At 52.4% G+C, this 26,529-nt stretch overlaps 8 protein-coding genes across 8 annotated transcripts; 5 read left to right on the top strand and 3 right to left on the bottom strand.

Moving 5' to 3' along the window:
• Positions 1 to 215: 215 nt before the first annotated feature.
• Positions 216 to 1,727, top strand: BDR25DRAFT_95079 (transcription initiation factor-like protein). Its single transcript, XM_033699287.1, has 3 exons — positions 216 to 238; positions 418 to 680; positions 741 to 1,727. Exons 2-3 carry the CDS (start codon positions 485 to 487, stop codon positions 1,271 to 1,273), a joined length of 729 nt encoding a protein of 242 aa, XP_033541597.1. The 5' UTR covers positions 216 to 238; positions 418 to 484; the 3' UTR covers positions 1,274 to 1,727.
• A 238-nt stretch (positions 1,728 to 1,965) lies between these two features.
• On the bottom strand, positions 1,966 to 4,520 carry BDR25DRAFT_337356 (sarcosine oxidase). The gene is made up of 3 exons (XM_033693178.1): positions 4,450 to 4,520; positions 3,467 to 3,607; positions 1,966 to 3,348 (listed from the first exon to the last, which is right to left on the bottom strand). Exons 1-3 carry the CDS (start codon positions 4,477 to 4,479, stop codon positions 2,182 to 2,184), a joined length of 1,338 nt encoding a protein of 445 aa, XP_033541596.1. The 5' UTR covers positions 4,480 to 4,520; the 3' UTR covers positions 1,966 to 2,181.
• A 2,840-nt stretch (positions 4,521 to 7,360) lies between these two features.
• Positions 7,361 to 8,625, top strand: BDR25DRAFT_241786 (uncharacterized protein; the record flags this gene model as incomplete). The annotated part of the gene is made up of 2 exons (XM_033685761.1): positions 7,361 to 7,767; positions 7,824 to 8,625. The coding sequence occupies 2 exons, from the start codon at positions 7,361 to 7,363 to the stop codon at positions 8,623 to 8,625; spliced, it is 1,209 nt and encodes a 402-aa protein (XP_033541595.1).
• Positions 8,626 to 9,843: 1,218 nt separating this feature from the next.
• BDR25DRAFT_95065 (uncharacterized protein) lies at positions 9,844 to 12,198 on the top strand. The gene is made up of 4 exons (XM_033699286.1): positions 9,844 to 10,287; positions 10,435 to 10,608; positions 10,676 to 11,487; positions 11,548 to 12,198. Exons 1-4 carry the CDS (start codon positions 10,107 to 10,109, stop codon positions 12,166 to 12,168), a joined length of 1,788 nt encoding a protein of 595 aa, XP_033541594.1. The 5' UTR covers positions 9,844 to 10,106; the 3' UTR covers positions 12,169 to 12,198.
• A 651-nt stretch (positions 12,199 to 12,849) lies between these two features.
• Positions 12,850 to 15,891, top strand: BDR25DRAFT_241847 (uncharacterized protein; the record flags this gene model as incomplete). Its single annotated transcript, XM_033685765.1, has 5 exons — positions 12,850 to 12,923; positions 13,215 to 13,647; positions 13,704 to 14,027; positions 14,092 to 14,273; positions 14,433 to 15,891. Coding segments are annotated over 5 exons (2,472 nt in total), but the record flags the coding sequence as incomplete, so codon positions are not given.
• Positions 15,892 to 18,958: 3,067 nt separating this feature from the next.
• BDR25DRAFT_296337 (acetolactate synthase) lies at positions 18,959 to 21,710 on the bottom strand. Its single transcript, XM_033688916.1, has 3 exons — positions 21,215 to 21,710; positions 19,465 to 21,147; positions 18,959 to 19,381 (listed from the first exon to the last, which is right to left on the bottom strand). The coding sequence occupies exons 1-3, from the start codon at positions 21,564 to 21,566 to the stop codon at positions 19,332 to 19,334; spliced, it is 2,085 nt and encodes a 694-aa protein (XP_033541592.1). The 5' UTR covers positions 21,567 to 21,710; the 3' UTR covers positions 18,959 to 19,331.
• A 207-nt stretch (positions 21,711 to 21,917) lies between these two features.
• BDR25DRAFT_307069 (uncharacterized protein) lies at positions 21,918 to 23,466 on the top strand. The gene is made up of 3 exons (XM_033690775.1): positions 21,918 to 22,002; positions 22,069 to 22,120; positions 22,194 to 23,466. Exons 1-3 carry the CDS (start codon positions 21,924 to 21,926, stop codon positions 23,404 to 23,406), a joined length of 1,344 nt encoding a protein of 447 aa, XP_033541591.1. The 5' UTR covers positions 21,918 to 21,923; the 3' UTR covers positions 23,407 to 23,466.
• A 919-nt stretch (positions 23,467 to 24,385) lies between these two features.
• BDR25DRAFT_241810 (uncharacterized protein) lies at positions 24,386 to 26,211 on the bottom strand (the record flags this gene model as incomplete). Its single annotated transcript, XM_033685763.1, has 3 exons — positions 24,386 to 24,730; positions 24,784 to 25,118; positions 25,167 to 26,211. 3 exons carry the CDS (start codon positions 26,209 to 26,211, stop codon positions 24,386 to 24,388), a joined length of 1,725 nt encoding a protein of 574 aa, XP_033541590.1.
• Positions 26,212 to 26,529: the final 318 nt, after the last annotated feature.

The raw sequence follows: 26,529 nt of genomic DNA, 5'->3' as shown, positions 1-26,529 counted from the left end.
GGTTTTTGCGACCGCCCCCTAAGCCTCATATTTGTGTGCGACAGCCTTAGAGCAGCTTCACGGTCTGTCGCATCCACCGACTTGCACCACCAAAGGCTTGCTGGCTTCGCTTTTGGTCTCTCCATCGCCTGCACCTTGATATCAGTCGATTTCGACCACTATCGCGACCGGTTGTCGGTGGCTCACTCTTGGCAGCGTTTGTGAGGGAGACATTCGATTGTTCATCTCCCACGATAGTGTACGATCTCCCCCCCCTCCTCCCCAACCCCCGCTCCTCCCGCCCTACCGAGGCCTCTCCTCAGTCTCGTCCGGTCGCTCTCCACGGCGACCTCCGCCCTCGCGCTTCCCTGCGATATCGTCCTCCCTCGCCCGATCCACCAGCCGTCCCATCTCCGTCCGCTGACCTCCATCGCACAGTTTGCCAAGACTACCGATACCGTGTCATATACTCAAGTCGTATCTTCACTCACCCCACCCAGTCATCATGGATTCGCTCATTGCGCACCCATCCAACGCCACCCAGGCAAAGACCTTTGTTGGTCCGGGCAGCTTGTCCTATCCCAATGGTGCCGAGCTGACCCCGCCCTCGTCTGAAAAGAATGCGCTTCAGGATGGCAATGCCAATGGCGTCGCAACCCCAGCGGCTACTCCCGACAACCAGAACTCGGCCTCTGGCATTGGTAAGCAAACTCGTGAATTCTGATCTGTGCTTCTCAGGTTGCTTATTGCGCAAACTGCAGTGCCGACGCTTCAGAATATCGTCGCTACGGTGAACCTGTCGGCACGTCTCGATCTCAAGACCATCGCCCTGCATGCCCGTAATGCTGAATACAATCCGAAGCGGTTCGCAGCCGTCATCATGAGGATACGCGAGCCGAAGACGACCGCGCTCGTCTTCGCGAGTGGCAAAATGGTTGTTACCGGTGCGAAGTCTGAAGACGACAGCCGCCTTGCATCTCGCAAGTACGCTAGGATCATTCAAAAGCTGGGGTTTAATGCCAAGTTCACCGACTTCAAGATTCAGAATATCGTCGGCTCTTGCGACATCAAGTTCCCAATTCGTCTGGAGGGTCTGGCTAGCCGCCATCATACCTTCTCTTCATATGAACCCGAGCTTTTCCCAGGCTTGATCTATCGTATGATGAAGCCGAAGATTGTCCTACTCATCTTCGTCAGTGGCAAGATTGTCCTGACCGGTGCCAAGGTCCGCGAGGAGATTTACCAGGCCTTTGAGCTCATCTACCCCGTGCTCTCTGACTTCCGCAAGTCCTGAGTGGCCAACTAGCACTACCAAAGATCGCGCTTTCCATTTCTCAGGCGAATGGTCGGCTTGTATCTCTATCTTCATTCGGTCGATTGTGGCTCCTCCCGATTTAACGACGAGGTCTTGGCAAACTTCTCCAGCCCGACTGCAAGCTCCTTGCCGGCTAGCTCGAGAAGGAAGCCTTTTGACTCAAAATTCCCCATGTCTCTTTTCTCCCCACTTGTCTTTCTTGCGGCATTGCATGGAGTCCCGGATGGTCCCTTCGGATATGGTGGCCACTTCTTTTCATTGGTTTTCAAAACATTCCCCACACCTTTAGAGCAGCACACCTCACCTCCCTCCTCGTGGTGCGCTCGGAGTTCAATCTCCACCTAATTTGTCATGGAGATGGAGTGTTCTTTCTTTAGCCTTTTCTACCCCGAACATGAATAGGGTGGGTGTGGAAAGGTGTCTCGGCGAGACTGATTCGCAGACTTGATGACAACGGATGGAGTAGTGCGAGCGTAAAAGCTTGCAAGGAGAGGCTCATATTGACGGCCGTTAGATGTCAGAGCTTCTCGATGACGATTATTGCATTTTGTGTTTATCGTGGCTTCCTTACTCCCGTGCTTCGCGGATTAGGTATCAGGTAGCAATGCCAACCACGATCTAAATATCATCATATTGTACATTGCCATGTGAGAAGTGACCTCAATGTTCCACTATCTTGTTGGATGATGCCAACCACTGATGTGTTCCACTTGCCATGTATGTCGCCGCTTCTGACGCCACCATCCTAATGCCCCTCCTCCCCGCGATGCCCATTTCCTTGCGCCTATTGCCATGCGCCCATTGCCTTGCGCCCATTGCCTTGCGCCCATCGCCTTGCGCCCATCCACACAAGGCCTAACATCTTTCCTCCTGAGCCTTCACCCTCCTTACAGCTTACTCTCTATCTTCGCCATCTCCTCTCCCAACACCATTCCAATGGGACCACCCCTACTCCCATCCCCTTCCCATAATTCCTCCGACACTCTCTTCACAGGCCACTCCCACTTCCCGCGGAAATCCTCCGGCGTATTGCCCAACACACACTCCACAATCTTATCCCCAATCACAGGCAGGAACTTAAATGCATGACCAGACCCGCCTGTTGCAACGAACAACCCCGTATATTTTGGGTGATATGAGATCAGGAAATCTCCAGTCTGCGTGTCGGTATACCAGCATACACGAGTTTTCGTAAATGGGCGAGAGGAGGAGGAGGAGGTGTACGAGAGAGAGGGATAGACGTGGGATAGAAACGCTCGACATGCAGATTCGCCTTCTTGGGGGACGGATTGGGAGTGCGAGGCGGAGTGAGGGGGTAGAGAGACGGTTATTGTGTCGCTGGGGTTTGCGGATTCCGGGTGTGGAATTGTGGTTGGGTTTGCGTAGCCATGGCCATGTCGGGCGATTTTAAGCAGGCCTTGGGAAGGTGGGATGAGGAATAGTCCGGTAGAGAGGTTGAGTAGTGTGGGGAGGGTTGCGAGACGGGATTCTTCGGAGGGGGTGATTGGGAGGTATACGAGGACTTGGCCGGTTGCGTTTGCAATACCGCGCAGGTCGAGAAGGGAGGGAGTCCAGGCGCCGGCAGAGAGGATGGTTAAGGATGCGGTGAGGGTTCTGCCGTCTTGGAGATGCGCGCCGGATACGGCGTGGGTGGTGTGGTTGATTAACAGCTTTGTTACTGTGCCAGTAAGGAAATTAACGCGGTTTAGCTGTGAAATTTTGGAGTGTAGCCATCGCATAGCGCCTTCAGCATCCACCCATCCCGAACTCCAGTTAATGTAGCCTGCGCTTCCGCTGGCGTTTTCTGTTCCGGTAACTCTTTTGACGTCATCCGAGTTCTTGAGAACTTCGATTTTGCCCGTTCCAAGAGCTTGGACATTGGCAAGAGAGGACGAAACGTACTTTTCCTCGGAGCCAGAAGCGGTTATGCAGAGCCCGTTTTCGTGGTAATGTTGGGGCGCGAAGGTTGTGCGCCAGAGGGATTGGGCTGCAGAGGCGAGGCGTGTGTATGGAGGGGAGGCGTAGTCTGGGCGGACGATGCGGGATGTGTCGATCTAGAAGTGCTTGAGCTTCCGAGGGAAGTAGTCGGGAGCATGATGATGGCTTAAAACGAAGAAATCCAAGAAGAGGAGAGCTACAGAATAGGATAGCGTAAATAAGATACTTTCTTACACTTGAGCCATCCGGAGATGGAAATGGCTGTCGGTCGACGAGCGTAATGGAAGTATTATCGAAGAGTGGATTTTTGCAGAGGGAATATGCGGTAGATAGCCCGAAGACCCCACTTCCAATGATAAGGACAGAGGAAGGGATCTCAATTGGAGACTTGGTTGGCGCCATTAGTTTAGAAGGAGGAGAGAGCGTGTATGACGATTGAAGTATATTGAAGACTAAAAACAAAGAGATTGATACGATACCCTTGCTCAATGTCTACATATATAATCCCAGATCGTGGGGACAGGTCCGATGTCGTTGAGGGGTTACGGTAGGGCGTCGGCCTGAATCGGCAATCTGGACCAGGAGCTTGGACAGTCGTGCACGGTCTGCAAAAGTTCTGAAGTCTGCACCACGACATCATCAATTGAACACAACAGTCACTCATTAGGTGGCTTCAAGTCTGTCAGACCCTTCCACATGGCAAAGATACCCAAAATACCGAAGTCAATACCAAAGAAGCTTCCTACGAAGCCTCAAACATTCAGGCCCCAAGCACCACGCCCGCCACCTTCGACAATACCAAAAACTACACAGAATACGCCTGTCAAGCCGCTTCCATATAAACCCGAGGCAGGGCCCAAACATAAAACACAATGGCAACTGGAGGATGAAGCGGCTCATCGAGCAAAAGTGGGAAGATGGAGACAATTCCCAATTGTTGCTTGCGGCATAATAGTCTTCGGGGCTGGTCTTTATGGCGCACAGTTGTGGATATCTTTGAGTAGGGCGCCACAACTAGAGGATGTTCCGGAGGATGTTTCGGATCGTTTCGACAAGGAGGCAGAGGGGTACGATGAGAAAGTAGGCACAGCAGAATGGATGTTGAGACTAACTTCGAGACGAAATGCACTCACAAAAATGGCCAAAGGACATGTGCTGGAAGTCGCAGTAGGTACTGGCAGAAATACTCCATTCTATCCAACCAAGCAATGCCATACAGTGACACTACTGGACCAAAGCAAGCCCATGCTAGATATCGCCAAGCGGAAATGGAAAGATCAGCACCCAGAGTACTTCTCTCGAGTCTTCTTCAAGCAGCAGTCCGCTCTAGACCCTATCACCCCACCATATGGCGCCCAGGATGGCTACGACACTGTAATACAGACTATGGGGCTTTGCTCGACCCCTGAGCCAGAGCGGCTACTTTGCAATCTGGAGGCGGTTACGAAAGAAGATGGCGGGCAGATACTGCTGCTGGAGCACGGGAAGTCGTACTTTCAGTGGTTGAATAACTTGCTGGACAAGACGGCACCTGCACATGCAAATGAGCACGGATGCTGGTGGAACAAGGACATTGGGAAAATTGTAGATGATAGCGGGCTAGAGGTTGTCCAGATTAAGAGATACAACTTTGGCACGACATGGTGGGTGGAACTCAGGCCAAGGAAAGGCTCTAGGAAGAATCAGGGAGAGGGGAAGGGAATCATGGAAGAGCAAGCGCGTGTGCCGCCCGACTCCCAGGTAGCACAGAAAACGTGGTGGAATTTCTGGAAGTGAGCAGTCAAGTTTATGGCCGATGAAGCTCCACTAGCATCCAGTACGATAAGATACCGGCATATATCCAATCAGACAGGGCAGCGAAAGCTTGAATGTCTACGTTCTAGAACCAGTTTTGATGGAAAACGCATGGTTAAGAGACATTTATTATTCTCGTCATTACCGGCTACGATTATATGAACGCCCTCATGGGAAAATGGTCATCAAGAAATGATGAAGCACAAAAGCAAGTCTAGCGACCGAAATCCAGGATTCAGGTCAGAAACATGGCGGCGCGTAAGACATGGCTTGCAGATAAATCGACTGTCCCGCAGAGGAACAATCGTCAAGAGGGACAAATCCTCCACCAGCGATACATTTCATCTAAATATGATCTAGACTCCGATGCATAGTTGTCGACAGCATGCAGCTACTGGCTTACATGCATGACTCGTCTTGGCCGCGATCAAAGGCAGCGCAACGACGGACAACGCAGCTATAAAGCTTCCCGATTCATTCGCCTCCTCCGGCGTCATCTGGGGGGAGTGGGGGAGGCAGGGTGCATCCGAAGCGTGTTTGCTAACCCGCGACACGCATCCCCACAAAAGTGACGGTGCAGCACTGCGGCTTTGTGTAATGGTGTTGGTACGATTGGGGAAAGACATTCACTTGCGCTGCCAATCAGGGCAGCTCCCTCCTGCGTCGCGTGCCTTGTCCAGAAACAGGTTGTGCCGGCTTGTGAAACGCACATCCCAGCAGCTTTCCAGAAAAAGGTGAGAACACAGCGGTTTCGCATCGCTGCCGCAGCGCTGCTTTTGTCGGCGAGTTGCATGTTGTTTTTATGAGCTGACTGCAACTGGTCGAACGGATGCTCATTGCTTGCTGGGCGGCCCAGGCGCAATCGTCTTCCTTTTTGTCCGATAGAGCTCCGCGACTACCGAGGCCAAAGAAACACCCGATGCATGGGGAGAGAAAAAAAAAGTTGTTCTGGCTCACCGCCTTTGCAGGCTTGTGCAGAGACCGGCATGGCGTTGAGGCTAAATTGATTAGGGCGGGCGTCGAAACAGGGGCTCACCTGCTGCTGGAACGAGATGATATGCAACCCCATCAGATCATGGCCAAAATTTCTCGAGTCTCATGCCCGGGATGCCTGCCAGAGGCCCAGAGCCTGGGCCTGCGATGAGGGCAGTGGGCATAGAGGGCAATGACGGAACCCAATGCGAGGGTAAACAGCGGCAAATAATGGCAGACTTGTTGTTTCTAATATGGCGGCGTCGCTGTGGCTACGAGATTCCTTCAAAAAATCCGGATCCAGGCGAAAAGGTTCGCCGGATCAAAGCCGTTCAGCTCTGCGGCAGACTCCACATCCAGGCTCTAGCTCCAGTGATCCAAGTTCCAAGGGTCCAGACGGCTTAGTCGGGAGACGGGCGGGGAACTGTGCACGACGGTTAGGAGAAGGCGACTGACTATGCATTTGAGATGCGCAGGCGGATTTTGCTTTTCATCATCAGTATCTTGGAAATTTTGGAAATTGGTGGAGGTGCTCGCTGTGTGTGCGACGGCTGCTGCGTGGTGTGGCCTTGCTAATTGGCTGCCACTTGGCCTCCAGCCCCTGGCGACGACAGAAGCACGAGAGGGCTCTAAAAGTAGCAGTGTTGTCATATTCCTTTGCCCGCAGTGTCGATGGCATCCTTGAACACATTCACCCTTCACCCTTCACCCTACGCACGGCCGCCTAGGCTGAGTTTAGTGGTTCTTGCCATCACTCCGTACCCTCCTCTCCCCATTCCACCACCTCCCCTCCCCTCCCCTCCCCTCCTCACCTACCTCGCCCTTCTCTAGGATCCTCTGTGCCTTTGTGCCTTGCGTCGAGCTCCTGCTGCCGTCTGCTGCAGCAACATTTACTATTTGTTGCGCAGAGCTCGTTTGCAGCCTGTTGCCTCTCCGACTGGTTACACACCACATCTGGTCTGTTCTGGTCTGTTCTGGTCTGCTCTGGTCTGCTCAGGAGGCGAGCGGCGGATTCATTCGAAGCTTTCAGAGCGAAGCAGCCCACCTTGCCGCCTGTTTGACGCCGTCAGCACAGCGACCAGATTAAGCCGGCTTGCCACACCAAAGTCATCAGCGACAGGCAGAAGTGTCGCACGCTGCACGCCGCTTTGCCTTGCATTGCCCAGCGGTAACGCTTCTGGTCAAGGCTCCTGCACTCCTGCACCTGCACATTCTGCACCCAATCGCTTCGCCCAAGTATTCTCGCGGCAACAACAACGTCGTGCCCCGTCGTCGTCCACCAGCCGCAGGAATTATTTTCGGCCCAGGAGCAGTGCTTCCTCTCCATCGCATCCTCTTCGCGACAAACTCCCCCGCGACACGATGCCCTACAACACCCGCCGGAAGTCGCTGTCGTTGCCCTCGCTCGGCATAGCTGTGCCTGGTGGCCCACGGTCCGCGCGCTCACCGCCTTCGACTGCGACCGATCCGCATCACCAACCACCGGCCAAAAAAGCAAAGCGCACGCATTCCATCACTTCGACACCAACAAGCCCTCCACGAACCTCAACGCTGCGCTTCGATGATCCCCCTAGGAGTGCCGGCCGCGTGGCCGACACCCCGCCACCGTCACCCGGTGGAGCATCGGGACAAACAAAGGTCGACACGGAAGGCATCGACGACACAATCGTTGTCGGCGTCATAGAGCAACTCGAGAAGACGGGAAACCGGCCACATCTTCTCAAAGAACTGGCTGCAGTGCTCTCGGCCACCATTCCTATTGTTGAGAGGTATGTTTTAGAGACAATACTAAGCTTTGTCTGCCTTATGCTGACGTGCGCTATAGCTCCGCGAATCCAGCTGCAATCATTTCATCGCGCCTCGCGACTTACCTAAAGCGGCCGTGGACTGCGCTGTCAAAGTGTCCCCTCGATAAGACGCTTGTTGGCACGCACCCCAAGCGCGTCTACTACTTCCTGACCACCTGCGCACCCCAGCCCATCCCCGCCGATGCAGGAAGCGGACCGGCGACGGCGAGAATCATATCGCCGTCCCTCTCATCCGCTGCTTCCGAGGAGGAGGATCTAGAGGCGCGATCACGAGACCGCATGTCGCCCTCGCCTGAATTAGATCTCTCCTCGCCAGACTTTGACGATGGTACCGACCCGTTCTCGAACCAGACCCATCCACCAACAACCATTAACATTGCGCATAATCGGCGAGCCCAATCGCCTCCATTGGAGAGAGACGAGAAGGAATTCACGCAGACGGCATCGTTCCTGCAGCGAAGGAGGAGTGAGGAACGTGAGCGGAAAACCAGCTCCTCATCAGAGGAGACCCAGAGCACTGATGTAACCATGTACGAGATTCCTGAGGTTGAAGAGACGGAAGAAAGTGCCGCGCGAAAGAACTCCGAAACCGCAGCAGCATTGTTTGGCGCAATGGACCACGTTTCGACTTTCCAGTCGGACTTCGCTTCGAGCAGCCCGATGCTCAAGCCAGCGCTTGAAATTCAAATGCCCCCACCTATGTTCAAGCCGGTCGATGCAAAGATGACGAACGATGAATTCGAGTGGGGTTGGTCGGAGATGAAGAGTCCAGAACACGTTGAGCTCGAGGAATTAGACGATTTGTTTGGTGGATACTGAGGACCCAGATTACGACATTTGATAAACGAAGTTGACCACGAATCTCTTATCGGGCGCGAACACTTGTTTTGTATGCTTTTAGTATATCCTCTCCCCTTCTCTTCTGGCGTATATCCTAGATGGTCCATTCGCCGCTCGCGCTGCATCAGTCTTGCAGATCTTGGGGATTTTGCCGATTTGAGGATATCAAGTCGGCGATTTGGTGTTCAGACGAGGGGTCGGGACTTCTTGTAAGATAGCTATGATATTGGTGGCTAAGGCACTGGTTGAACTTAGCTGGTATGGCTTTCGAGACAATGCTGATGGCGGCAAAGATTGCAGGATACAAAAGCTTTGAAATTGAAAAACAGTTGATACAGTTCTTACTCATGCCGTTCTCTGCATACTGCGACTTCCTACATCTGCTCTCAAGTGTTGCGCCATATGTCTACTCTTCGTATTGTCGACAAGGGATTACATCTTCGTAGAACACGTTAGGCTATCTAGGACGCAGAAACACGAGATAGGCCAGCTCCTCTTGGGAGCATCTACACCGGATTGCAACTTACTATTGTGCGCCCTCTAACCAAAAGCAGCTGCAGTTTGGGCTGCTTCACCGGACAAACTTACTGCCCAAGTTGGAGCCGCATGAAGATGAAGCAAGGTAATCCATGATAGTAAACCCGGACACCACAGCTGGGCGACCCTCCAAAACCCTTTGACAATTCTCATCTGTCCATCGACGTTAATTATTAAATTCCCCATTGTTAATTCATTCTCATGACGAAGTGACACCGTTGGCCCCCACCCGGTCCTCCCAGCCACCTTGATCACTGTAAGCCGAGCGTCGAAGGTTGAGGAGGCAGGGCCAGCCGCGCAAGCACCAACGCCCAAGCACAGGTGATACAGACCACATCGACTCAGCGCGGCGCAAACTCTTTCTCAACGTCCTGAGAATGTCAACGGCCTTACCCATTATTTTCCCTGGATCTACCCGTATTCCCGCGCCCACCACTGCAGCATTCCGCGCTCTGCCGGAGGCCGCGATTGAGTTGTCCCGTCGATTTGAGTACGAGGCTGGGAGACGAACCACGTTAAGGCAGTCCCAGCACTGACTGTAATCGGAATCTGGCCTTTTTTTTCCTCCAGTCTCCTGGATTGCATTTGCGGGACGACCCAACTGCACGCAGGCACGCGCGTCACACTTCGCGCATCTGCATCGCTTCACGCGCACGTGGTGTGGCTAGTCTAACGTTCCCGTCAACCGTCAGGTTGAACCACAGTCTGGTGACTACGCGCATTTGACTCCGGCGACTTTTCGCACATCCGATATTGGACTATTTGCATCAAGCACCGGCAAGCGAGCATCGCGAGAGGCAAGAGCGCGAAGAGGGGTAAAGTGTGTGGGATTTGGTCGACAAACCTGAAATCTGGATTCAGAAACTTCGGACTCGGGGTATTTCCCCTCGTCTGAGTCGGACCAGACAAAGCGCAGACGCGGGATGGCGGCTCCAAGGTCCCCTGCTAGGAGTAGAAGTAGAGCACCCAGCATGGCGAATCCGAGAGCATCAGCTCCGATTGTGGTAGATTTGCCACCGCAGAATAGACCGCCGATTGTGATAGATGCGCCCGGGTTGAGTGGCGGGAGGGGGATGTTTAAAAGATTGATTGTTGCTTGTGATGGTATGTCCTTTTCAGGATTTAATTTGCAAGATTGACTTCTCTTCCTTTTTCACTGCTCTTAAGAACAGAGCCAGGGGTTATGTGTTGACATAGAGAAGGAGGGGGAGTTAAATTCGAGAATTGTGCTAATGCTGCTACCTGTTTTAGGAACATGGCTAAACTCTGACAATGGCCTCGTGAACGGAAAGCTGTCGATTCCGAGTAACGTCACGCGGATATCGAGAGCTATTAAACCTGTCAGTCAAGATGGTATTCCCCAAATAGTGTACTATCACTTCGGCGTTGGGACTCAAGGCGGTCTTGTAGATCGCGTTGTGGGTGGTGAGCTCAGCTTTCATCATCTGAATCTCTTATTTTGTTGAATCTGCGGACGACTGACCCTGCACAGGTACTCTTGGAGAAGGTCTCGGGGACGCTGTCCGAGAAGGCTACTCTTTCCTGGCCAACAACTACCATCCCGGTGACGAAATCTTCCTGCTTGGATTCTCTCGAGGCGCTTTCACAGCACGTAGCATCGCTGGTCTTGTTGGAGAAGTAGGGCTTCTCACCAAAAAGGGAATCCACGCTCTACCCGAAGTTTTCAAAGACGTTCAGCATCGCCGAGATCCAAAGTATATTGCTAAGAATCCAAATGTCCCCTTTCCTAATAAACCTAGCGCAGACGATCCTAGATATGTAGACGAGTTAACAAGAAGAGGTTTGACTAGACTCGACATACCGATTAAAGCTATCGGAGTGTGGGACACTGTGGGGAGCTTGGGTACGCCAAGAGTTGGATGGTTGACGAAAGTTGGTTTGCAAAGCAACGAGTCCAAAGAGATGAGTTTCTACGACACGAAACTCTCTCCTAACATCGAGAATGCATTCCAAGCGCTTGCGCTGGACGAAAAGCGTAGTGCCTTTTCTCCTGCCCTATGGGAGAAGCCAGAAAGAAATCGGACGACATTGCGTCAAGTCTGGTTCCCAGGTGTGCATAGCAATGTCGGAGGAGGCTACGATGATCAACAGCTAGCAAACATCACATTGGCATGGATGATGAGCCAACTCGAACCATTTTTAGATATGAGAGACCAGTATCTACTAGACGAAGATCACGAGAACGACAAGTATTACCGTAAGAACCGACAGGAGATAAGGCCGTGGTCATTTGGGGAAATCTTTAATTCCATGACCGGTCTGTATGCCATAGGAGGCGGACAAGTAAGCCCAACCTCTCCCTACATTTTAGAGAAGAGGAGAATGCTAACATAATCACCCAAGCACCGCACACCCGGGCTCTACCACGCCGTCGACCCCTCGACCGGTCGCACAACCTCCCGTCCTCTCCGCCTAACAAACGAATACATCCACCCATCAGTCCGCACACGGATCCGCCTCAACGGCCCAGGTGTCGACGACAAAGGCATCTACGAATGCCGCGCTCTAACCGATAACTACAAACTCGTTGTCGACTACGGCCCACGCTCCAAATCCGACGCCGACATCTTCTGGAAACTGAAATTCAAGGACTCAGATGGCGCGCGCGTGCTACCCGAAGCCCCTCTCTGGAGACTCGAGAGAGAGCTTGCGAGGAGGGATCCAGAGACTTACGATTATGTTAAGAAGCCCCCGGCAACGGTATCTGGGAAGAAGAAGAAGAGTGTGAGGCCGTTGAGTGCGGATATGGGGGCTGCGGCGATGGCGGGGAGGAACAGGAGTAGAGGCGGTGGAGGTGGGGGAGGGAAGGAGAGGAGGAGTTTTGTGGAGAGTGAGAAGAGGAGTCGGGCGAGGAGTTTGGATAGGGAGACAGAGGTTAGAGAGAGTATGCCTCATCGAAGGCAGAAAGATAAGGCGTGGTGGGAGGGAGAGAAGAATACAAGGAAGGGAACCTTAAGGGTTTGAAAGGTATGTTAGTTTTGGAGAGATATAGTTTGGGTCATGACATGGGCTTTGGGATGGATTTAGTGGATTTGGTTTCTTCGATGCGGATACCCATGTTGGATAGCGATTATGTTGGTGGGGTTTGATAGTTCAGGTTGGATTGCTCGAAAAGTCAATTCTATCTTCCAAGTTTTCAAATATCCCATTGGTGACGTTTATGGCATCCTTTGCTGCACAAATTTCAAGGTTTGTTAAAGTGCTTGCTCTTATGAGCACTATCCCTAGCATTTCTAATGCTACATATTATCACCTAAAAGGGAACACTACAGGGGTTCTTTAGCATAGAAATTTGTATGCTTTTACAGTTTTCCCTAGTTCTGTCACGAGGTTTACACCTAGCCCTTACCCTGGTCATGTTCCACATTGTGTGATAGCATGTCATAAACCGTCGGACTGCGAAAGAGTTTATTATCTGAATCCCAAGCCTTGTCAAAACTGAATTTATATGGCACGATTAACAAGGTGGCATAATGTGAAGGCGTTTGTTGCCCGAAATCTCAGGCTCCCAAAAGCCGTCGCCCTCAGTAGATTAGCGAACCTCTCGGCGGTGCCGCTTCAGCGCTCAGCCTCGGAACCAGGCTGAAGGCTGGATTCTTTGATCACATTTGCCTCAATTTTCAGAACAATGCAACTGCTCTGACGATGTCGCCTGTCAAAGTCAACGACACCGGTTTCACGGAAATATACCGGCCTAAGGATAAAGATCCAACCGTTGAGTGAGTCCAGTCGTTCCTTTCCCAAGTCCAGGGTGGAGTAAGTGGGGCAGAGTGGAAACCCACGGCCCAAGCTCCTTCAACCACAGCATTTCTTCATCATTGTCATCTCTACCTCCTGCTTCATGTCACCTAACACGGAGCATGCCATGGATATGTAATTCTAAACGGAATCTTGCATTCTTTTGCCTGTCTTCCTAATTCTAGCAAGAGGTCTAACAAATCAACTCCACCCTAGTTATCTTCACGCTATATGATAGCATACTTTAACAACCAATACTGATCTGAGTTTAGCTTTGTTCTTGTTCATGGCCTTCAAGGCCATCCATATCGCACCTGGGCCACTGAAGGCCCTGTGCCGGAGCCAGACTCAAAGGTTCCAGGGAAGACTCGAAAGAGGCACCTCTCTCGTTTCATCCCTCAATCGTTACGACCAAAATCCAAGAGAACATCTATGCCCACTCACAGTTCGGAAGAAGGGCAAGGCGACTCCACTGAGTCCCAATTCTTTTGGCCTGAACAGCTCCTTCCTGCACAATGTCCAGAGGCGAGGATATTGGTTTGGGGATACGACACAAGGATTGTACGTTATGGCAAGGCAGTGAACAAAAATCATCTCTATTCCTATGGTAAGGACTTTCTGTACGACCTCTGTCGTCATCGAACCACCCTTAGCCGACCGATCATCTTTCTTGCTCATTCTCTCGGCGGTATTATTGTTAAAGAGGTACAGGTGGCCACCCGAGCTTCAAAGACTGACGAAACACTAATACGCACGAATAGGCGCTTGCAATATCAAGCGAGTCTCAGGATGACCCAAGTACGCTGAATGTCGTGGAGTCCACTGCTGCAGTTGTCTTCATGGGCACTCCCCACCGGGGAAGCGAGGACTGGGCTGCTACCGGGGAGAAGGGCCGGAAGATCGCGAGTGCTCTACTCATGGACAGCACTTCTTCAGTCTTAGATTCTCTGGGCTTGGAAAATGCCGACCTTGAGCGGTGCCACGACAAGTTCACGCGGTTGTGGGAGAAATACAAGTTCAGGGTCAAGACCTTTCAGGAAGGGCGTCCTCTCTATGGTGTCAAAATTGGCCCTCTAAATAAAAAGGTTTGTCGGAACTTCTGCTCATACCCCTGTATCCTTCGTATCAAATGTGTAATATTTCATATAGGTTGTCCCAAATCCGTCATCCCTCATTGGCAACCTCAAAGAGCGAGCCGAGACACTTGACGCAGATCATAGAGAGATGTGCAGATTTAAAGGCCTTGACGATAATAACTATCAAAAAGTTGGGCCTGAGCTCAAAATTATCTACGATGCTGTCCAGCCCAAGCCGGATTCGCAGCATAATTGGTATGAGAACTATGGTTAGCCTGCAGATTCTGCATGGACGGTAATGGCGTAGTAGCTAACGCTACTTAGAAACATTTGCTGCTCAACGCGACTTTGAAAGAAACATTCGGGGTATGTATACCGCGACAATTCTATAAGACATCGGTATCTAACTTAAAGGGATCCACCAGACTTACAGGCTTCGCTCAGCTTTTCTGAGATGGAGTTGTGGCAGCAAACTATTGATAAGCCGGTTGACGGAACTTGCCAGTGGATAGTTCAATCATCAGAATTTCAATCCTGGCTTCAAGGCCAAGACGGTCCGGAACAACCTGGACTTCTTTGGATTAAAGGGAAACCTGGATCGGGAAAATCTACTTTGATGAAGGAAACGTTGAGACTAGTGAAGCAACACCCCAACTTGAACCCTCAGGTTGCGTCATTCTTCTTCAGCCCTTCAGGGGCTAATCTACTTGAAAGGACGTCACTTGAACGCACGCCACTTGAACGCATGCCTCTTGGCCTCTTTCGATCTTTAATCTACCAATTACTTCCAGGTTTTCACGAGCAATGCCTGGATCTTACCGAAACATATCAGCACAGAAGCCTTCAGCAGCGGGAGGTAAAATGGGACTTGGTAGAACTACAAGAGGTGTTTCAGAGAATGTTTAGCAAGGCGCGATCGAGTCGTACAGTTATTCTCATTGACGGAGTGGACGAGTGTGAGGTGACCGCTGCCCGAGATCTTGTACGGTTCTTCCGCCGAGTAACCGTGGTAGCGCACACATCTGGCGCTGAGTTGAGAATTTGTTTTTCAAGTCGCAATTCATTTACGGTCACGAATCCTTTAAACCCAGCTAAACCACTTTGCCGCGAAATCGTCGTCGAAGACAACAATAGTCCCGATATTACACTATACACAACGCAGACGCTGAAACTCGGCAACCCAAATGAAAACTCGAGCGAAATAGCCGCCTGGACTTCTTTGGAGAAGGCTGTTGTCGAAAAAGCCTCTGGCGTGTTTTTGTGGGTGGTCCTTGTCATCAATCTTTTACAGAATGACTGGGACGACGGCAGAGATATTCGCTATTTATGGTATCGACTTACCCAGGTACCCTCACGCTTAGAGCAGTTGTATGTGAAGTTGATGGGCACAGTAAAACCAAGTGAGGTGGAAACCCTTGTCCATACGATGCAGTGGGTTCTGCTCTCTGCAAGGCCCTTAGAGTTGGCTGAATGGCATCATGTGATGGCCTTCATCGCCAATCCATCCCTTTCTTCTCTCAAAGAATGGGAAGGCTCGAAAGATTACACTCAGAGCGACGAACAGATTGCGAAAAGGATAAAGAAAATTTGTCTTGGCTTGGTCGAGATTAAAGATCGACAATCCCCAGCGCCCATCGAAGGGCCTATTTCAGTGCTGTCCTCCCTCCGTGCTGGTGCTGGATCCTTCGAAAGCGGGAAATACGTCCATGTTATCCACGAGTCCGTTCGAGAATTTTTCCTAAACGGTCGCGGCTTCGCTTTGCTTGACCCTGCTATTCAAAATCCCCGAGGCGATGGAAATCTCTACATACTAGGTACATGCATCAGCTATGGATTCCTAGAAGAGATGGACATTTTCCGAGTGAAAGCTAGAACTGAACACAGTAGTACTACAGCTGATATTGATAGTTACACTCACTCGCGTAACGCATTAGTTCTAGCATCTCGAAGTCATGCGAGTTTTGGATCTAGCGCTTCAGTTGCTGTTAGTATCGCTAGCATTTATCTTCAAGAAAGTTGGAAACTTCATCAAGAAAGGATGGCTCTCTTTGACCCCCCCTCAATCGGTCTTGACTTGAGCTCCAGGGAGATGACCAATTTCCGGAGCCCCCTAGAGATACCTAAAGAAAACCTACCGAGGAGCCGCCATTCAAGACCCACACCACTTGATCGGCGGGAACCGCTTGTCATCAGAGAACTGCCTGATATTCTCAGGGAGGTTGGAAGCTGGATATGGGATGGCAATAATTTGGCGACAAGAGCACATATTTCCCCGGTGGGGCAAGTCCCGTTGCACAGCTCGAATTTGGGAACCGGAACTGCTTCTGCTGCTCATGAATACGTTGTGGGACAGTACTTTGAGGCCCTGGCAAAACCCGAGGAGCCGAAATCCTCTTCGGAGAAACTATCTACGGACTTGCACGCTCCAACATCGGACAGCGAACCTTACCGAACAATCCAGAAAATACCCTCCCTTTGGCAATATTTCCAGGATACGCTCGTTTTCCATGCAACTGCCGCGGAAAGAGAGGGCGCTAACCCTAGCAAAGTGCTTGGTGAGCTGTTCTCCCGGGACTGGGAGGCTTGGGGTCTAACCCGCGAAGATATGCGAGGAGGAGCTAGCTTTGTGTATTTTGCGGCCGGGTGGAACCTAGTGTCTTGGCTGAAATGGTTCGTTGAGGAGAAGAAATTCTCAGTCAACACGTGTGGAGGGAAACTCAGATATCCTCTCATCGTTGCCGCCCGGAACGGCAATGAGGATGCTTTGTACTTCTTGCTACACCACTCTGCAGATGTTGGGGCTTGTGACAGCCTCGGCCGGACAGCACTTCACCATGCCGCTGCTCTGGCAACTCCATCGATCGTGCGGATCATCTGTCGGGAGATCAAATATTATCAAACCTCTCTCATATCTTCCCAAGACAAGAAAGGACGCACGCCGCTTCACATTGCTGCTTCCCAGTCTTCCAGTGAAGTATTACAGGAGCTCATCACAAATGGTGCAAACATGCACATCGAGGATATTCTTGGAAATACTCCTCTTCATGTTGCGTGTAACCGGAAAGAGCTGGACATAGACGTCTGCCGACTTCTCATTGACCATTTGGACGAGCACATCCACTCTCGAAACAACGCTTGCATGCGTCCTCTAGACTTAGCGCGCAGCAACGGGTTCTACGAAGTGGTCGATTATATCAACAATAGATATGAGGAGTGGATGCATACCCGCCTTCTGAAATTCTCTAAACAATCTTCCTGGGGTTCGTTGAACACAGACCGAGTCATCTACCCAAGCACGCGGAGGTCCTCCGAGACGTCAAGTTGGACAGATAATTCGGCTCAAAAATACCACTAGAATACTTCACGGCCATAGGGATTGGATTTCAGCACTTGGATCTCGCCTCCTGCTTCTAATCTCTAACCAACTCACGTAGTTAGTTCATTGTAGGTAAAACATGTTAAACCTAGCTGCATGCTTCTCATATACTAGCATATATATCACTGTCTTCTCTTAATACTCTTATCCTGCCTCTTTTATTTCCTGCACTGCTCTTTAGGCACCTGAACTACAAGGTCACTGTCCCTCATATCTCGATTGTTTACAATTTCTAAGTTTAAGGATAGCGAAACAGCCACCACACTCCGACTATAATCATATACTTGTACCCCCGGCTGCAGACCTTATTATCATTCACAAAGACATGGGGTCTCTACTCTTACTGTCCTCTCCGTCTAGAAACTGCTGATTGACTTTCAATATAATTGACGGTGTCTGGACCCCAAAGTCTTCACTTAGCCGACCTGCAATCATTGCTTGCTTTGCTGCTTGCAGGAGTGGACCAGATACGGTCTTCCCCTTAGTTGGGGGGTGATGTTTGTGCCGTGGTTGCCAATACCAGCTTATTAAATAGTAGTGTTGTGCGCGCACCTCTCAACCCAGGTAGCCTAGAAACAGTAGCATACACACCAAGTGTATATTTTCGCCCCGAGCACAAACATGAATGAAATAGTTTCTAAAAGTAACCATGAGAAGAGCGCTCGAACGCCACCACCCTCTAAACTCAACCTCATTCCACGCTCGCAATGGGAGAACCCACACTCCCATTCTACAACCCCCAATCCAACGGAAACCAATCCAATCTCTCATCATCCAAACCCCCCTCTCCATCCTACAGTCCAACCCCACCTTCTTAGCTTCACTTCCCTAAAATAAGCAACATCAGCTCACCCACACCCCCAACTATCTCCACACGAATATGCAACAAATCCCCACCCCTCCCCTCTTCCAAGCCATTCACACCCCAAGTAAAACAAGACCTTCCCCTAACCCACCCCACCTCCCCACCACCCTCTTCCTCCTCGTGCTAGTAGCAGTAGTACCACAAAGTCCTTGCGCCTCATACGCAGCATCACATAAGAGCAGCGAAAACGCATGCGCAGCACCAACCGCAGACAAATATCCAAGAATACTCGAAAAAAAACTCCAGGGTATTTCTAACCCTTTGAAGGACGCTTCGCGGGGGCTGGGGACTTGAAGTAGAAGTGCTTTATCACAGGGGTGTAGTCTGTCGGAGAGGGGAATTCGGGAGGGATAAGGGGTTGGCTTGGGGGTGGGAATGAGGAGTGGGTTTGGGAAGATCCTGGTGCTTTTTGGTCTCTGATTAAGGCTGTTCTTATGTGTTTGTGTGTTCGTAAATGTCGTTGTCATCTAGGTGCGGAAATGGGGTAGATGGTCTATCGAAGGGTTTTCTTATTGCAATGCACAAGGGGGTAAAAGGGCCTTGAATTGCCTTTCAATGAGATGATGTGTCCTCTGCCCATACCTTTTGCCCATCTCTGGTAGATATCGGGTTTGAGTGACGACACACAAAGAGATTAAGACTCAGGAACTCAGTTCAGCATGAAGGAACTGGCAGTCCACAGAAATGCACAAATAACAAAAGCATCCTCAAAGTGGCTAGATGAAACACCTTCATACTTTTCGTCTAGACCCACAGTGCTGTATGACTTTAGCACACTCGAACCTCATCCGTCATCCATCATGTACAGGTATTGCCTCCGTCCCGCCAAACAATGCGAGAACCTCATTCAGACATGCATGCATGCTACACAATCAAAAGAGCAAAACCAAAGCCGCGACTTTTTTGTGTGCCCCAAAAATTAGCAATCGTGGTGGAATAAGCTTTTGAATTCCACAAAGGATTCATTCTCACCCAACGCCGACGCCAGTCGACTAGATTGAAAGAACAATGTACAAGGGAATAAAATGTGTCCCAATATTAAGGATTTGTGCAAGGGACAGATATGGTGAGATTAGCGGCCAGTCCTCGCTCTAGTCTGGGCTCTCCTTTTCTTTGATTCTCCTGTAACAAGCGTTAGCACGACCCTTTTTTATTTGCAGTCTTTCGTTGAGCTTTGTTTGACCTGAAATGAGACACCAACATACCTTCATCATAAACAAGAAACTCATGCAGCCCACAACCTGACGGCACCATCGGCAAAACCGACACCTTCTGATCTGTCACCACTTCTAACAGCGCGGGTCCATCCGTTGCGAGCAACCACTTCAGCTTGTCCTCAAGCTCCTCAGGCTTACTCACCCGATCCGCCTGTACGCCCATCGCATTTCCCAGTTTCACGAAATCCGCGTTCCGCTGATGAGTATGTGCGAAGCGGTCTTCGTAGAACAGGGTTTGCCATTGCGTCACCATGCCTTGTTCCTCGTTGTTAAGGATGATGACTTTCATGCCAATGTTGAATTCCGCGGCGGTTGAGAGTTCGGTTAGGGTCATACTGAAAGAGGAGTCGCCGTCGATGTCGATGACCAGACACTCTGGTCGCGCGACCTTTGCGCCGATGGCGGCAGGGAGCCCGTAGCCCATGGTGCCGAGACCGCCGGACGTGATCATCGTGCGGGGATATCGCCAGCGGAAGTGTTGCGCGGCCCACATTTGGTGCTGACCGACGCCCGTGGTGATGATGGTTTCCTCCTTGCGGTGAGCAGTGAGCTCGGAGAGCGTCTCCATGATCCTTTGGGGTTGGATGAGGCCGCTGGAGCTTTCTCGATCGTAGGCCCAGGGGAAACGTTGCTTCCAGTCTTTGATCTGCGCGAACCATTCGGGCCGTTCCTTGACTTCCTTGATGAGAGGGAGGAGTTGGGCGAGGTTGGTTACAACATCTCCCTCGACGGCTTCCGTTGCTTGCACGACCTTGTTGATGTTCTTGGGCATGATCTCGAAGTGGATGATACCACCTCGGCCTTCGCTTGCGGCCGCCTTCGCCGTTGGCGCAAACTTCTCCACGTTGGCGGTGATGCGGTCGTCGAAGCGGGCACCGAGGGCGATGATGAGGTCGGCCTCCTGCATGGCCATGTTAGCGTAGGCGGAGCCGTGCATGCCGAGCATGTGCAGAGACTTGTCGTCTAGCTCGTCGTAGGCTCCTAGTCCCTGGAGGGTGGTTGTCACGGGGATGTTGGCTTTGTCGGCCAGCTCCCTGAGAAGTTTAGGCCCCTCAGGCACGCTGACCATGCCCTGACCAGCATAGATAACGGGCTTCTTTGCAATGTTGATGAGGTCGGCCGATCGTCGGATAGAGGTGTCTAGCTGTTTCTTGCTCAGCTCCTTCGCAGCGAGGGTTGCCGCGCTGGGGTGCATGGGAAGAGTGCTGGTCATGGGGATGGGGCGTTGCAGAACACCTCCAGTGACATCCTTTGGCAGATCCACAAGCACCGGTCCGGGCCGCCCAGTCGTTGCGATCTCGAAGGCCTCGTTTATCCGCCTCGGCAGCTCAGCAATGTCCTTGACCATGACATTCCACTTTGTGCATGCTCGCGTGATGCCAATGGTGTCGGCCTCCTGGAATGCATCCGAGCCGATGAGATTCGTTGGTACCTGCCCGCAGAACACAACCATCGGCGTGCCGTCCATTAAAGCATCTTGCATGGGGGTGACGACATTGGTGGCGCCGGGGCCGGACGTAACGAGGACGACGCCAGGGCGGCCACAAGCGCGGGCGTAACCCTCGGCCATGTGGCCGGCCCCCTGCTCATGTCGCGGGAGGATAAAATCGAAGTGTTTCGAACTATATATGGCGTCGAAAACGGGGAGAATGGCGCCCCCCGGATAGCCAACTGAGTCATACATGTCAGCGAGTTGAAAATTTCGAAAAGCTGGCGAGAGACGCGGGGAGTGCCATACAAATGTGTTTCACGCCCTGGCGGAGCATCATCTCGTGGAAAATCTCTCCGCCCTTCATTCCTACGAAGGAGTGGTCCATCTCGGGCTGCTTGTATGGCCGCAATGGCTGCAGATCCTTCCAGTCCTCGCGATTGAAAGCGGGTGAGGGTCTAGGGCGCGCATCTTGCTCTGTGGGCACTGCAGCTGCAGTGGACGTCGACTGAGGCCTCTTGACGGGGTTTGTGACGGCCTTCGCGGTGGCTGCTTGTGCAGCTCTCCTGTACGGTGAGACGGCGGGTCTGGTGGGCGTGGAGGAAAAGGATCGTGTGCCTTTCACGGCGGCACAGAAGGCCTTCTGTCTCGAGGCCTGCATTGTGTGGGCTAGGCGAGTCCTTATGGACTGAAGACACAATTCGTGGGAGGCAGAGCGTGGGATGGAGGGGAGGAGGGGGGGGGTGAGTGAGTGAGTGAGTGAGTAAAAGGCGGGCACACTCCGCGGGCGGGGGGTGAGGGAGATTTTGATTGCTTTCGAGTTGAGTCAATGGATGCCCTCCACACCGAGAGGCAAATTATCGACGCCTTCTCGCCGAAACTGACAAAGCGGCACTGGCACCACAGGGATCGGGTTGGCTATATGCACGCCTCTCCACATCGCCGCCTTACGCCCCTCCGTCGCAGTCCCGATGTCGGCCACGCTGACACGAACTGCTCCCCGACACTTCACGACACCATGAATCCGCCATCGCAGCCGCGGCCCAATCGAGCCCGGACTCATGTCCGCGTTGCAAGCGGTGATGAGCGACGACGAGGTAACTGGCCTCACACAAGCCGTGTCTTCTGTCCCATCGTGCCTGCTTACTGAAACGCCTCTACAGTCGCTGTCCCTCGCAGATCAACTAAAGGCCCTCTTGAAGCGGACATTGACGAGTAAGGCCTCTTCTTCCATTCAGCCGCTATGCATACACGCCGTACGCGGTCCCCATACTTACAGGCAGTATAGTCCTTTAGCTGACCACACACACATCGACATTCCTCGAACAGCCTCACAACGAGTGCTCTCCCCATCCCTCTCCGATGCCACTTCCGCTGCCTCCCCCCTCTCGCCACAAGATGGGTCAGGCACGCTTCAAGACATGCCGCCCAAGGAATTCTCCTTCCTGCAAGACCCGTCCGCCTACCACGTCCTCCCCGCAACCACCATCCCACCCCCCTTTCTAAACCCTCCAACTCTCCCCTCCATAAACACCCCGATCCCCTCCCTCCTCGAATCCGGCCACTACCGTCTTGCTGCCATAGCTGCCGCCCGCGCCCTCGTAGCATCAGCCTCCCCTACAGACTTCGATGCCCTATTCCACCTCCTACACATACGCCTAGCCTGCCTCTGTCTCATCTCCGAGCATGCCCTCGCAGCCCAAGAATCTAAAATCCTCGGCGACCTCAACAGCGGATTCTACCGCCACCCACTTACAGACGCCCACCTCGTGCCCTGGGACCTACGCCTTCTGACCGTCCGGCTCGCCGCACTCGGCTACGGAGAATGGCGGAAAGGGATAATGGGGTACTACGAGCTCGCACGGGAATGTCGGGAAAATATCTCCAAGGCTGACTCTGTTGCCGAGAAAACGCTCTGGAAAGCGCGCCTGCGCGACTGCGGAATCCGCGTCGCCAACGTGCTTGTAGAAATGGGGGAACTGGAAGGTGCGGGTCGGCATCTAGGGACCCTGGCTACCGCGGACGGCAAAACAGACTCGCAGGAAGCACGAGAAGTCCTGATAATGGAAGCCCTAGTTTGGCTCCGCGTTGGAGACGTACGAGCCGCGCGCCGCTGTCTCTTAGCCGCCACATCTATCTCCTCCTCGCTCCTCGACTCCTCCCTTCAGGCCCTGATCCACATCGCCGACTCCGAATACCCCGAAGCGGTCAATTGCTGGCAAGCGCTGCACGAACAACACCCAGATGACGCAATGATTTCGCAAAATCTGGCTGTGAGTTTGTTGTACACGGGCCGGATATCCGAAGCCAGGAAACTACTTACAGAGCTCACTGATACAAGTCCGCCGTTCCACTCTATGATCTTTAATCTTTCCACTATCTACGAATTATGTACGGAGAAGAATCGGGACAAGAAAGTTGCGTTGGCGGAGAAAATGGCGGGCAGGAAGGGAGACGGGACGGTGGGGTGGGAAATTGGGAACGCAGAGTTTAAGCTCTAAGAACCGGGGAATATATCCCCTTTAGTGTAGATCTGGCTCAAAACGGCATCGGCGTTGTCTTGACGAACCACAACGCCTGTTGAATATCATCACCCGCATCACAGCAATCCAACGTCCAGAACTGAAGGCAGGCACACATACGTCTTGCTACCCATCACCTGATAGTACCTATGCAACCAGCGTTACTCACTAAGCATGCACCCCCTCTATCCACCCATCCATCCATTCCCCCCTCAATCCACTAAGAATGGTCTGACCATCTCCATGCCATGCCATGCATACCAGCGTAAATCAAAAACAAAGAAATGAAGTTGTAGTAGTCGAGCAAATGATCCATCCTAATTGAGGCTAGCCACCAATCCCAAATCCCCAGTGTAATTGTGACAAAGACTCCAGTCAGCCGATCTATCCAACTCGATCCGAGCCAGCGAGTTCTCCCCCTCCCTCCCTAGCTGGTTTCCATGCATTCACTTTCCCAGCAACTCGAGAATCGAAGACCAGGCCAGAATAAGACAGTACCAGCAGGGGAGGTACGTACCAAAGAACAAGCCAAAGGTTGCAGCAGGCAACCAGGGAACCAGGACAGAAGAGGACAGAACAGGGGAGAAGTAGGGAATGGGGGAATATATCTTGAAGCTTACTTGACTTACTTGATTGACGGACAACGTCCAGCCCAAACGCAGCTTCTGCTCCAGCCAGTTGTAGTACTAGGCAAAGTCTATGCGAGCCCAAAAAACGCCGAATCTCCGGGGCTGGGAAATGGAGACGTACGTGACGCAACAATCCCAGGTTATAGACTCGAACTTGGAAAAAGGCGCTTTCTCTTTGAGCAAGAGTCATCGGAACTAGAGCAAGACGAGAGACGGGCTAAAACAACCGCGTTTTGTCCGGATCCGAAGGTCCATGAAATCGGGGTAGCTCGACAATGGAATTGGAAAAAGTTTCAGCCCAAGCATCTTTGAAGGTTAACCTCATGGAGTCACAATTCATCATCCTCATCCATCTGACCCTCCAATGAGACAGATGGGATGCTGCCGGTCGAGTTCTTCTTCTCCTTGGCAACGCCGAGAAGTGCAGCACCCAAGCTCTTGCGGACGCTGTCGTCAAAGCCGGGCAAACTCGCACGCTGCTTCTTGAACGGGCTGCCGACGGTACCTTCGTTGAGCTCCGGTGAGAGTGCTGGGTTCGCGGTCATCTTCAACTCGACAGTGCTTGGCTCTGCGGTCAAGGCTGGTGTATCAGAGGTGGGACTGCCGGATGTACCACGCGCAACGGGAGACGCCGCCAGTCGGTGGAGAGGCTCGGCGGAGTGCTGGCGTTTGAGCTATTATGAAGGTTAACAACATGCATTAAATTGTAGATTGGCGGAGTACTTACTTTAATCTTGCGCACTCCTTCGGCAAGCTCGCCTTGCCTCAGGGCGTCCTCTGGTGATAGCAATCCCTTACCATCGTCTTTGTCATCTTCGGTATCCTCAGCCTTGACCTCGTCTTCGTCATCCGCATCACTGTCAATGCCATCCAGATCTTTCTTCCTTGATCGAGGAGATTGTTGGGAGGGGTCTCGGTAGCCCGCAAAGTTCTTGACGCCTGTAGAAGCATTCAATGGCTTGAGATCGCCGAAATTCAGGCCCGAAGATTTCCGCCGTGTAGCCACGGGAGACGCTTGCTGAACTTTCTCGGGTGATAGAATGCCCATCTTGCGGAGTTGGCCTGCCTTGTCAACATACATACGTTCTCCGTAGAATTAACTGTACTTACGCTCTCCACGATACAGAAACGTGAACACCGCATATGGTTTGTCTGGTGGATCAATGCCGGTCACAGTCTGAGTGCTAATAGACTTAGGATCAAGCGTCTTCGGTTTCGCAAAGCTCGTCGTATGGTCAATGTCTTCACCTCCGTCACCACCATTTTGGGTAGAATTCTCGTCGTCGTCATGCGCGTCAAACTGCGGAGAGTACTCTCCGCGCTTGATCTCTCCAGAAGCAAGCACACGGAATAGAGCTACCTTAATCTGCCCCGCAGCCTCAGGCATCGGCGGCTCATCTTCAGAATCAGAGTCAGATGTGAAGAAATCTTCGTTCCCAGAGAGTGACTCGACAGGCGCGTTCTTGTCATCGCCATACCGCAAGACGCCGTTTCTCGTAGAATGGGGCTTAGTATCATCGTCGTCATCGCTGCCTGCTGCCTCGCGGCGCTTTCTACGCTTCTTTTCCAAGCGCTGCTTCCTACGCTCAATTCGCGCCGCAATGTCTTTACCCTCAAGATCCAGGCCATTCAGCCACCGCTCCAGACCGACTTCTCGAAAGAGAAACTCGCGCTCTGCAAGGCCACCCCCTTCTGACTGGGGGACGCTGACCCATCGTGAATTCACCCACGTCTCTTCACCGCGCCGGAGTAGTGTTGCCACTTCCTCTTTGCCTCTGCCATCGAAGTATATGTAGGCTGCAATTGTTTCGTTGGGCGACGAAGTTAGCGGCTTGTATGGGCCGATAACCGCGCTGTTCTTGCTTGGGGTGCTCCCAAAGCTTGAGAGGCCGCCAACAATTTTTGCTCGCGGGTGAGGGTCGTCTGGGGTGGGCTTGGGGGTCGAGTACGGGACATGAAGGCCGGGGGTGAGGAGGGTGATCGATATCGCGAAGGTCGACTGCTCTGGCTTGGTGGAGCCCACGGGTATCTTCGCCGGCGGGACGGGAATGTACGACGTGATCCTATGGAATTTTGACTGCTTCTGAATGGAGTACTCGGGCAGCGGGCCTGAGGGCGTGTGAATGCTGACCGCGAGGCCGTGGAAGCAAGGCATTCTGACGGCCAGGCGATCTAAAAGTAGGGAGCCGCGTGGTGGAGACTGCGGGAGCGTGTGCGGAGGCAGGAGGGAAAGCTTGGCCTCGGCACGCAGGCAAGAGAACCTCTGCTCTGCACGGTTACTGGCCGTCTGGGGACGCAGCAAGTCGAGGCGCAGGGAGAGGGGGGAGGGAGAATATTGGTGGAGGTGGCGTGCAAGAGTGTGTGAACGAAGTGAAGAGAGCGGCGAGCGCTCGGTGCGGAGATGGCCTACGACGAATCCGATGTTCGCGGTACCACGCCAATCACGAGACGGGCACGTCTGGCGCGTGATAAG

This window comes from Lindgomyces ingoldianus (genome assembly GCF_010093535.1).
Source record: "Lindgomyces ingoldianus strain ATCC 200398 unplaced genomic scaffold BDR25scaffold_43, whole genome shotgun sequence".
Lineage (NCBI taxonomy): Eukaryota > Fungi > Ascomycota > Dothideomycetes > Pleosporales > Lindgomycetaceae > Lindgomyces > Lindgomyces ingoldianus.
Note: the sequence above shows the minus strand (reverse complement) of the source record. Positions and strands in the feature narration are given on the sequence as shown.